General features: G+C 32.1%; 1 protein-coding gene across 1 annotated transcript; it reads right to left on the bottom strand.

Moving 5' to 3' along the window:
• Positions 1-5,594: 5,594 nt before the first annotated feature.
• LOC144568367 (uncharacterized) lies at positions 5,595-8,690 on the bottom strand. The gene is made up of 3 exons (XM_078318696.1): positions 8,369-8,690; positions 8,162-8,237; positions 5,595-6,849 (listed from the first exon to the last, which is right to left on the bottom strand). Exons 1-3 carry the CDS (start codon positions 8,405-8,407, stop codon positions 5,756-5,758), a joined length of 1,209 nt encoding a protein of 402 aa, XP_078174822.1. The 5' UTR covers positions 8,408-8,690; the 3' UTR covers positions 5,595-5,755.
• Between the last annotated feature and the right edge of the window lie 4,153 nt (positions 8,691-12,843).

The raw sequence follows: 12,843 nt of genomic DNA on the forward strand, positions 1-12,843 counted from the left end.
CTAAAAAGTAAAAACTAAAAAGAGAGAGAAAAATATATCTTTTGTGTCCATGGTTTTCCTTCTTGCCTCCTCTCTCTCTCTATCTCAGTCTCTGCCGACTGCCTTTCTTTAACTTTGGATTTTGCATGCTCTCATTTCTCTCAGCTTTTGTCTATCCTTGGTCCTTGCTTCCCCTCAGCTTTTCTCAATCCTCAGCAATCATTTAGATTCTTCATTTCTGTAATTACTATTGCCACTTCACCCAACTTTTTGCAAATCCTTTTCTGAAATCATTTAAGTAATTAGCATAGAAAATACAGTGCATTTTATCATCTTGAAATTAGACAATTTCAGATGTATGGAAAATTTTCTATTGTTGGAAGATGTGAAGCGCATGAGGAAGGGAGATCGTGTAAAGTGGGTGTCACATGGATGTGGCCACGTGGGAATACTTGCTTCCCTTGCCTCGTTTATTTATTTTACCTTATCTTATCTTATAATTTTATATTCTATAAATTTACGGTAAAATATTGTATAATATTAGACATAATAATTAACGATATCAATTTAGTTAATACTATCTTTTATAGATTTAATTACTAAGTTATAAAAGAATAAAGTATAAAATATGTGAACGAAATAATATGCCTGGTAAGTTGTACATTTAAATACTACAATGCTATTATATTTCGTAATTTATAGTACTTTTAAGGACCTTAAAGAAAAGCTATATTTAATTTGCATCATTTCATAAAACTTATAGGATGTTTATGTGACTCTAACTTCATTAATTTACGTGCTGCATGTAGATAACATATTAACTAATTAACAACTTCTAATCACATGGATATGAACACATCCGATCAAATGAGAAATGTGAGCCAAAGCTCTTTACGGTTACCACTTCTAATGCATGAAAAACTTAATGTAACTTAACATAGCGTGATTTGATCACATCACATGATAATAAAAGACAATCGCGTTATGTAAATGATCACGTCAGTGGTACATAGTGCAATCAAACATGACTTAAGTGATACTTTTTTTTTTCAGATTAGAAGTTAATTCATTGAATAAAAATAAAAAAATTCTTCAAAACATAATCAAATTTTGCAAAAATAAAATAACAGAGAAATAATGTTGAAAAAACTGATCACATGACGTGCTATGATGAAACTGATAATGTCGTGATTAATTTCTTTCTCTGACCACACGTAGGTCCACAATCACGTGAGTGGATGGTGTTTTATGTTGCTTTCAAGTTTCAATATTGGTTTGCAAAATGAGACATTTGAACCTGTTATAAGTTATAACTTATAACTGTATACATTATCCGGTACACATTAGTTGCAGAATTTTTGTCACAGAAACAGTCAAATAAATTTCAGAGTAAATAAAGGGAAAATCGAAAAATAAAAGAGAGGCGAGTGAAAGCAACGCCGACCCAACGGAACAACAGCAAGAATGCGTATCCTCTGCATTAACTCAAAACAGAATCTTTTGAGTTCGATGAATCTCAACCGTCTCATTTTAAACGGAATCAATCCGATTCATGTCTATAATATAGGGATCCTTTAATATTAGTGTGAATTTAATCTGCATGAATCTTAAAATAGATTGGATGATTGAGATGCATTAACTCAAAAGATTCCCTTTTCAGTTAACGCATAGGATATGAATTCCAGCAGCAAGGGATTAATTATGAATGTGTTTCCTCTGCATTAACTCAAAATAGAATCTTTTGGGTAATAGATCTCAACCGTCTGATTTTAAACGGAGTCAATCCAACCGCTACTTATAATATAGGTGGTCCTTTAATATTAGTGCGAATCTAGTATGTACGAATCTTATGGTCAAGATTCATTAACTCAAAAGATTCTCTCTTGAGTTAGTGCAGAGGATACGAATTCGTTAATTCTATGCTTCAACTTTCAAGGGAAGCTCCTGTATTGTATGACAGTTCATCTCTGAAACTATACTATCCAATTTTTTCATGAAGAAGCTATAAGCCTGTAACATAATTTATTGAGCGTGTCATTTAATGTCAGACATTTACTATATTGGTTCAGCTCCCTGCTCCCCCCCTGTTGTACGAAATTCAGTGAAATGGTAAGGAGCTCTGGATCATTCATTTTAAATCAAACTGTTTATTTCAATCTGACATCCTACTGCTGTTGAAGATTTAAAATTAAATGTTCCATTAAAAAAAGAAAATAGGTTTACCAGCAAGTAGCATCAGAACGCTAACAATTAGCGCTCCAGAGTGTCAGATATATTCAATAAATGGCTCTTTTTTACAGTTTATTTGTCAAATTGTTTTTAGATCCTATCCAATGCGGCTGTTAATGCGTGATAACCAGTAAGTTCCTGTGAACTGATTCACAAAAAAAAGAAAAAAAAAAAAAAGATTTGCAAGGAGATCATGTTAATGGCATACTGTACATGGCAATTTTTTTTTTATATTGTTTCAATTAAAATTACTTAAATAAATTAAAATATATTTAATAACTTAAATTTGAGGAGGGATCAAATGCAATTCTTGGTGTCTCAATTATGACTCTATTTTTAAAACTTCAGTAACTTAGAATTTAAAATTTATATGTAAAAATAAAATCATTATACATGATATATATTATTTCTCCATGTAAATTTAAAGATTATTTCAACTTTGCTTTCATTATTGTTAAGAACTTGTAAAATACACTTGTGTGAATAATTTATGAACGTTGATTTTTTAACTTATTGATTAATATAAAAATAAAATCGGAAGTGATATTTTGTTATGTATTTGTAGAAAAAATAATCCATATCACATCTAGTATTTTATTTTTGACATCCAAGTTTTTAAATTTTTATTAATAAAATTAAAACAAATAAACACATGATTAAAACTAAAAAAAATTAAAATATTTGAACCCTTCGCTTCGGAGGACAATGATGAAAATAAACGGCTGATATATAAGCCAAAAATGCGGTTAATCAAATGGCATATTGATCTCATCATTCACCACATTCTTGTACCTATTCCTATCCCCCAACCATTACACTTGTGAATTCTAAATTTCTAATCCCGTGAACCAATGCGTTGACATCATAGCGCACCAAGCTAACAAGTGTGCATGCATGCTGCTCCATATAATATGATGTACTTTTTTTTCTTTGTATTTTAATTTTTAGTGACCAAATAGGATAAATGTCTCCGGATTATTAGCCCCGGTTCACTGTCAACAATGGATTTTGAAAATAATTTAAATAGCGATGTAAACATATTTATCTATTTCGTATTTAAGAAAAAAATTAAATAAAATTACGAATTGAAAAGCAAATTTGTAGTTATGTTGTTAAACATATAGATATCCTAACAATTAAGTGTTATATAATTTTAGTATTGTTTGTTGATGCATCATGGACATTAATTTCAGATTGCTTAAATTTCAAATTGATTAAATATACAACAATCTCATCATTTTTTATAAACGTGATTTATGAATGATGTAGATTATGTCTATAACGTTGAATCTCAAAATTAAATTTTATTTTTGAACCTTGTCAAGCAACCTTCTCAATTTATTAAATATAAAAGGCACATATTAAATACCTTTTCTGATAATTTATTTAACATAACATTAGTGGAGTAGAACTTGAGTGTTCCTAGTTGATCAAGTCTCTTTATGAACTCAACTCTAAAACCTACAAATTGATTTCAAACGATAAATTCAAACTATTGAAAGTATTTTAATTTACGAATAATGCGTTTATATGTGAAAATTTTAAAGTTTTGAATAAATTTATTATAAAGTCAAGTGGTCAAAATTAAAAGGTTTATAAATTAATTTTAATGCATTCATTTTTTGAACATTTTTTGACCACTTGACTCTATACAAAATTAGTTTTGAATTTTAAATTTGCATGTAGAGGCATCACTCGTAAGGTAGAATGATTTCAACGGTTTGAATTCATCGTTTGAAGCCAATCCGATAAGTTTTATAGTTGAATTCACAAAAAAAATTGATGAACTTAGAAACACCCTAGTTCTACTCACATTAGTGCGCTTCTTGACCGATAAAATAGCCTTTGGTTCTGTTTTTTAGTTCTCCCACTTTTACTATTCCATGGAGATAATATGGCATATTTTGTTTGGAGATCGATATCTCTGCTTATATATTTTCAACTGCAAGTAAACCTCACCTTCAGCAGCCATTTACCTAATATATTTTTATATATATTAGCCTCGGGAATTGTCTACTCCAAGAAAATTATGCAGGGAAGTGACTGCAACCCTCAAACCTAATTCACTGGTTATTTATAATTGATCACATGGGCTGTTGCTCAATTTTGTTCTTTTGTGTTTCTCTGTGTTGTGAGGTTATGATTCTTTCTGGGTTGTCATATTATGAAGTATACTATATTCATGTTTCTTTAAAAGCTACATTATCTGTGGGGTTGGCTAATCAAAAAATGGAAATAAAGAGTAATATTATTGTCATTTTTGAACTATGGATTAAAATAGTAATATTATTTTTGCAAACTAGTGGTTGGAAAAGTGCTAGAATCTTGCCAAAATGTCTCTCTTTTACTATCAAGTTCAAGAATGTAAGAGAAAGCTCTTACATTGCTATCATGTGCTTCGTTTGCTATTTTGAACAAAAAAAAAACACAACTTGTTAATACACTATCATTAAGTTACAAAGCTATGTAAGATAATAAATATATTTTAAATATAATTACAAGTATAAGAATGTGGGTAGATTTTTTATAGAGTTAAATAATATAAAAAATTAACATGTGCGCTGCATTAAGTTTAATTAACGTTGTTAAAATCCTTACTAAAAATTAAAATATGAAATAGCAAAACTGAATAGGATAAAATGTAGAAGTGTAACCGTGCAACATGCATGCCAAAATGCCACAAAAGAAACAAACAATAGAGTATTAACCACTTCTAAATTTGTCATTATCTCATTGGACTTTGTGGGACAAAATCTGGCAGTAAGATAGCAACCCGAGATTTTGACCAACTCACTGTGAATCATTCTCCTCCTTATTTTTTACCTTAAAATAACCCATGATAATTAGCGCTAAGCACTAAAAAGTCCCAAACGCGCAAAAACCCAAAACCCTAATACTTACCGAGCACTAGCTAGTCATCCATCACAAGTCACAAGCCAGACAGTCTCAAGCACAAGACAAAAAATTAAACGAATTTTAAAAAAGAAAAAAGTAAATTTACTGCCTCAAATAAAAAAGGTAAATTTTAACATAAGATAATTTTGAAAAATAGGTATTTAAAAAATATTGGACTAAGAAATATCTTTTGAAAATGTTAAAAACGGGTACATAAAGAATATCATAATTAGCTGGACGAATATCTTGTTTTAATATAAAAAGAGAAATAAAAAAATACAAGTCATTTGATTAAACTAAACAAGGAGAGAAAAAACATGATTGGATGGATAAAAATGTAGATAATGTGGCATGAATAAGAAAGCTTAAAACTTAAAACCATTTTTTTTAAATTAATTACTTAGAGCAGATAATTAACAAGCTAGAACAGAACAAATAAATTAAACTAGGTTTCAAATTCTGACAGGGAGTATAAATAAGTACACAAAATGTCCACAGTATTCCTGGGACTGCATTCTTCAACAGAGATACATAATTTTTATATCATAATAACAACATTACTGAAAGGTAAAAAAATAATAATAATAACACAGCATGAAAACAAAAAAAGGAACACTTGAAAAAAAAAAAAAAAAAAAAAACCTACATCTCTCTACATAATAGAACACCCTGTAGTGTTCTCATCACTAAACATATATCCAATTCCATCTGAATTTTTACTGCTCTCACCATGGTATGGACTTGCATAGTAATTATTATACCCATAATAAACATTAGGGTTTGGATTATACCCATAATAACCAGTGTATGGCATGACCTGAGGGGACCTTGCATACATCATTTGGGGTTGCTGTTGTTGCATGTACCTTGCACCATCATGCATCATCATCATGTTGCCATTTCTCATATTATTGTTATTCCCTGCAACCATGGTTGATGGATGGTGATGATGCATGCCACCCATCATCATGCCATTGCCTTGATGGTTCCCGGCCCCACCAACAGCAGCTTGAAAACTAGGGTTACCATGTAGGCCCGGCATGCCATTGATGGCATTCATGCCATGCATGCCATTCAACCCATTGACTCTCTTTGCATGATCACCTCCCAAAGCACCAAAATTCGGCATCATTTTACCATTAGCACCTCCAAAGTTCAACCCACTAGGGACATTTGCATTCTTACCCAACTGATTCTGGTTATTCACTTTCTGGTTATTCTTCCCGATGTTTAAATTACCAAGTCCGTTTCCACCACTGATTTTCTTTGCATTACCATTATTTCCGCCATTGTTGTTACCAGCATGAGCACCGTTCATTTGTTGTTTCAGAAAATTCAACTGGCCCATTTTTTCATTGAGGACCTTGAAATCCTCTTCATCGAAATCGTCATCGTCATCATCAAACTCCTCATCAAAATCATCGTCAGAATACAAATCAGGGACCTTCCCGCCTTTGTGTTGGTTTTTGAAAACCTCGAGGCCTTGCATGAGGTTGTTCTTATTTCCTTGGTTCTTCTGATTTGTAGATATAGGGTTGTGCTTCTGGTGTTGGTTGTTGTTTTGCTTTTGGTTCTTTTGTGGGGCATTGTTGGATTGTTTATGGTTTGATTGGTTGTTGGGTTTGTTCGACCAAATCTCGGAATGTTTTCCAGATCGGGAGAGCTTTCGAATGAGCGTATCTGCATTTACACTGCCAACTACAGTTACTTTCTGGTGCTCCACATCAATAGTCACCGAAAAAACTCCTGTAGTAAAAAAAGAGAGTCAAATATCTGCTGGCAATTAATGCTTTCAAGCTTTTGAAATTGCAAAATAAAACAAGGACCTCAGATTAATTCTATGCATTAGGAAAGAAATTAGACCAAATTAGTGAAAGACAATAATTTTACTAGCCATCTAGTATAAATGTAAAATTAAAATCTATTATCAGATCGGTAAAATATAGTTAATTTCTGATTGAGACTTGTACCCGTGCTCTTAAACCACTCAACCGTAAAACCTACCTATGAATGTTTCTGTACCAACCAACATGAACCGGTACAGTGTGCCACATTAAATAAAGATAGATGAATATTGATGTATAGTTCGATATGGACTACTTTGGAAACAAATGGCAAATACGGGGTATTGCACATGGTCTCAAATCAGAGATCACTGTTTGAGAGAAAAGGAGGGTAAATTATTAATTGGGAGCTACTTTGTTTAACAATTTGGGAAACTATTTTTCAAGATATGCGAGATAGGACTTGAAGGTAAAAAAAATTGGGTACCAAAAAATTTAAATCTTGGGCGTTCATTTTGGAAAATAAATTTCCAAGTTTCAATAAAAAAGAAGTTAATATATGGATTTATAAAACTAGTTGCATGTTTGCTATTTTACATCCAACAAATTAGCACTCTAGGGATTAATTGAAGAAAGAAAAAAAATATGATAATTAACCTGCATCTTGACATTTATTCACAAAAACAATTTAACCCGATTATAATAAATAATCCTCAGTTGTTTGGTAGAGTCCATTATGACTGTCTTTACACATTTCTTCAGGAGGACAAAAATTTGTAGTCTAGTAAATTTGATCCTAGAAATTGATGCAAATAAATTGGGAGAAGATTTGGTCATATTGGAAAAAGAAAACAGGGTATCCTGATTAAACTTAGAAAACAGATGAAGGTCACGAACAAAAAAAAGTTTCTTGGAGGACTAGATTGCAAATGTTCTCTCTTGGGACAGTTGACTCATTTTATAGTTGAAATAGAGATGAGAAATAGTTAGCAAAGAAAAAAAAAATGCTAAGGTCACTGTTCTAATTCCCTGTTTGGAAAAGAGTATCTGAAAGAAATGTCTCCTATATTTCATCTCAAGTTTTCCTTTCTTTTTTTTTTTCTGAAAAAAAAAATCTCTCAGAGGGACAGACAGACTCAGATTCTACAAATTTGTGGATCTGACCTCAACTGCATTCTTTCAAAAATTAAAAATAAACCTGTAGATACATATATAAAAAGAAAACCCCCATAGGTATCAAAAATAGGAAAAAAAAGAAGAAGCAAAAGAAGTACCTTCAATTTTTGTTAGTAGCTTCTTAACTTTGTCTTTACACCCATCACAGTGTATGTTCACTCTCAGAACATGGGTCTAAAAAAAATGATCCAACAAAAAACAAGAAAAAAACAAAGTCAGATCAGTTCAGAAGCTGTTTTTCGTCTCATTTTTAGTATAATTCATTGTATGAGGGAAGAGAGAGAGAGAGAGAGAGAGAGACAAACCTGGATCTTAAGCAGCTTGAAATCATCATCTTTAGTCATTGTTTCTGTTTCCTGTTGCTTGTTTTGTAATTAGTGGCAAAGAGGAAGGAGAGAGAGAGAGAGAGAGAGAGAGAGAGAGAGGTGCTAAGGGGATGGAAAGATGAGTTGCACTTGCACAGAAGTGAGAAGGCTCAAAGAAGCATTTAAGAGAGAGAGAGCAACTGTCCTTCTTCCTCTACCTCTCCACCTTCTCACTCTACTATATATCTCTCACTGGGTACGCTTACATAGTCACATACTCACATGGGTAAGCTTCTTCTGTCTCATCCTCTCTGTAGACTGTAGAGGTAGAGGTAGAGGCAAGTAGAACACATTATTGTATTACACTTGTACTTTCTTCAATTAAAAAATTCATATCAACTCTTATTTTATTTTATTGAATTGATAAAGGTGACAGGGTTGAGTTAGGGGTGAAAACGGAGCGGATACGGAGCGGATAATGCTGATACCATATCCGCATCCGTCGGATAATGAGCGGATACGAATACGGATACGGATAGTAAACGGATATCAAAATTCAAAATCAAATCCGTTTTAAACGGATACGGAACGGATAGTTCACGGATACGGATTCGAATACGGATATGAAACGAATAATGGTCGGATAATTAAGATATATGAATTTCTAAGATACAAATATTAATTAAAAAATTAAGTATAATAAGTTGGTGGGAGATGGGGGTAATCTATTGATATAATATATATATAAAATAAAGAAATAGTAACAAAAGGTAATGTGGTGTAGTGGTTTGGAGTTTAATCACTAGGCTCTTGGGATAAAGGGGCTGGGTTCGAATCCTGCCAAGAGCAAAAACTATTTCTTTTAACTCTGAGAGAGTGAGAGAGTGAGAGGTGAGTTCGCGGGTAGCGGGTCCGATGAAGTTCAATTTCTCAGCGGGTCGGGTCTGTAGTGCTGAGAGTTCGGATGAACCGGATATCCGATCCGTTTACCATCCTTGACCTGTATCCGTATTCAAAATTATCCGGATCCGTATCCGCATATTATCCGATCCGTTTAATTCGGATTCGGAGCGGATTCGGATCGGATAATCCGGCTCCGTTTACACCCCTAGGTTGAGTTCTTATTTTATATATATAGATATTATTATCGTTTTGTTGTGCTAGAAAAGTGGACAGAATTTTTTATTGTTAAAAATATATTAAATATTTTGTCCGGAAGAAGATAGATATTAAATTGTTTCGATCTTATCATTAATTTGACTCCTTGAGACATTTATATTTAAGGATTGCGGGGTTTTAAGTTTAAATGTTTGATTACAAAAAAAAAATCTAAAATTAAAAAAAACCCGAAACATTATTTTTGGTTCATTTAGTATCAATACCAAAAAAAAGACCTACAACATGCATAACAGAAATCGAAGAACTGCTTCGAATCTTTAAATTTTTGAATTTTCTATGATCAATTTTGAAGACCAACTGAATTATTAACTTTGGTTCCTTCTATCATACTCCTTTCAGATAAAATATTTATTAATTTCTAAAATAAAAAATAAGAAAAGTGGGAGCAAGCAAAGCACCTTTTCAGGCTATCTAGAACATTGTCCATAGGCCATGGCCCGTTAAAATTTACTGGCCTTTTAACAGTTTTCTCATCTACTCTTTTGAGTGGAGTTGCTATTTCCTTTCAAGTATTATTGCCACCGACCTTCATTGTTTCTTAAGAGTTAAGATGTCACAATCATGTTAGGTTGTGCAGCAAGAGATGTAAACATCGTACTTTATACTTAAGATGTCAAACAAAGTGTAAATAGAAGAAGGCAGAATATGACATAGTAAATTAAATCACATTTTCAAATGGATTAACTTGACATCTACTTTGTCTATAAGGCTTTAATAGGTCGAGATTTATTTTTTAGTTTCTCTCTATCCAATTTTGCTACTGCTCTTTCAATTATCGCTTATTTAATTTACTTTTGCCTTATATTTTTTTTCAACTTTCACATTTTTCTGAGTAATATTTCATGTTCTGCCAAACAACATTAAGGCCATGTTTGGCTATATTAAAAAATTTACTGTTCACGTGAAAAAAAAAATCACTTGATTTCTTGTGTGAACAGTAAAAATCAGTTCAAAAATTTTGCAATCCCATTTCTATTCCCTCTGAACATGCCCTAAGTGTATGCCCCTCAAAACTAAAAAATATTCTCCATAATTTGCAGCAACATGAATGTTTTTTTTATTATATGAAATAAGCGGGGGACCGAATAGCCAATTCGGGCAAAAAAAATGCGTGACCAAATTGGCTGTTCGATATTTGCTGTTTTTATAAAAAAAAATAATAATCATCTTGGTTTGATAAAAATCAAATTTTTAATTATGATTTATAAAAATAAATTCAGAGGTAGAGCCAATGGTGTGTAGCTTGGATGGCATTTTCATGCATTGCATGTATTATCCTTCCTAATGGGCATTATGTACCTTTCCTGCTTGACATCATGACATGACAGGTACATACATGCCTATAGTCCTATACTATGAACCTGTCTTCTTTTTAGCTTAACAAAAAATGTTATCACCATGCTTCTATATATCTTTTTGACCTATAAACACAGCTGAACCTTTTCTTTTTTTTGTCCTTTATGAAGTCATTTCAAAATGTCAGCTTTTATTTGTGATAATTCAAAATTATTTTCTTAGGAAACGAGTATAGTTGTTTTATTTTTTAGATGGTGTGATTTTTTAATAACTGCGATAATGTAAATATAGTTTTAGAAACAAATAAAGAACCGTAACATTGTCATGATTTTTAAAATTTTCAAAATAACGGTAACAATGTTATGATACCTACCATATTATTTATGAAACGAAACAACTAAATAAGTTACCTAAAAAAATTCTGAATTACAAAAGAAAACAAAAAATATATATTTTTTTCATCTCTGAATTTAGAATGCGTATCCTCTGCATTAACTCAAAAAAGAATCTTTTGAGTTAATGAATCTCAACCGTCTTTGCTTATGATACAGAAGGTCTTTAATATTAGTGCGAATTTAATTTGCACGAATCTTAAAACAGATTGGATGGTCAGGATCCATTGGCTCGAAATAGAATCTTTTGAGTTAATGCAGAGGATACGAATTCCTGAATTTACTACCCGGGCCACTTTCTTTGGGGAAAAAAACATAACTATTGGGCCACTAATTACTGAGATGTGGGCTACTTGATGGGTACATTGCTCAAAAGGAATGTCACATTTTGTACAATTCAAAAAATTGATTGACAACGGTAACTTTTTAATACAAAATTTAACAGGTGAGAAATTGCTTGAATTAGCAACGCAAAGAACCATCATCCAAAACCAGTAAACCCATGTCTTTCTTTATCTCTTCCTTTAAAGGCCAAAAGGGCTCAGAACAAGAAAAATAGTGGGCATGTTTTAACCAAATATGAAAAGATGTGGTTAGACATAATGGTGGATCTGGTTTTTACATTTAATAATGATATTAAATGTTTCAGAGAGCGATGTGTAACCACCATTTCTTTATCAAGAGACATTCTCCAATAATTCATTCTCTGTACTCCATGTAATTAACAGGTTCACTTTCTAGGTGGTGTGTTACTCCTCAAACTTGTAAACCAAGGTATAATAAATTCCTATTAAATTTCACAGTTCATTTATCTGGTACCTATGTTACTGAGTCCTGTCAGGGATTCGTACCCTCCCAGGTACTGTAGAGGATTACTCTCACTTTATGGTTTGAGATTAAATCTCAATCAGTTTGGGATTCGGGTTATAATGCAAGGGGCGGTATTATTAGACTTTGAGATTTGTGCCAAGTTAAAAAGAACGGTAAGGATCTATTTATTGTAAAAGATTATCTTATCAAGTAATGGAGAGTATGTGAATCCCCTTGTCAAGATGTATATTTTCTAAATTTGCACTAATCTCAATTGTCTCAACTGTCTCGTGAATCTAAATCATCTGCGCAAAATTTCAATGTAAATCAATTGGGTTTTGATCTAATGCCAATTGAAACCCCTCATTTCTCTTTTGGGATTCAAATCCGTTGTTTTTTTGGAGAAAAATATATTCTCCTCTTTTTTTTTAAACCTCCGCAGAGAATACGAAGCCGTGAGGGGAAATTAAACTCTTCTCTCACTTTCCCTCACTCTCTCTCTCTCTCTCCTCTCTTTTCTCTTTTTCTCTTTAAAAGCAGAGCAGGATCCTTCTCTCCTCTAAGAAAAGCAGCGGAATTTGAATTCTCATATTGTAAAGATGAGTCAATTGAATAGGGTTTTTATTTTTATTTTTTATTTGCTAGGTTTATTTGAAATATTAGTCACATGTTGGAACTTGCTAGTTAATGGTGGTAGTGAATTTATTTACTAACACTAGGATTAACTTTGGAAATCATTAAAAGAAGTCTAATGGTCCTACTAGTACATCCATATTAATTAGTCTTTTCAGTACCTTC

Source organism: Carex rostrata, chromosome 17 (assembly GCF_964058835.1).
Source record: "Carex rostrata chromosome 17, lpCarRost1.2, whole genome shotgun sequence".
Lineage (NCBI taxonomy): Eukaryota > Viridiplantae > Streptophyta > Magnoliopsida > Poales > Cyperaceae > Carex > Carex rostrata.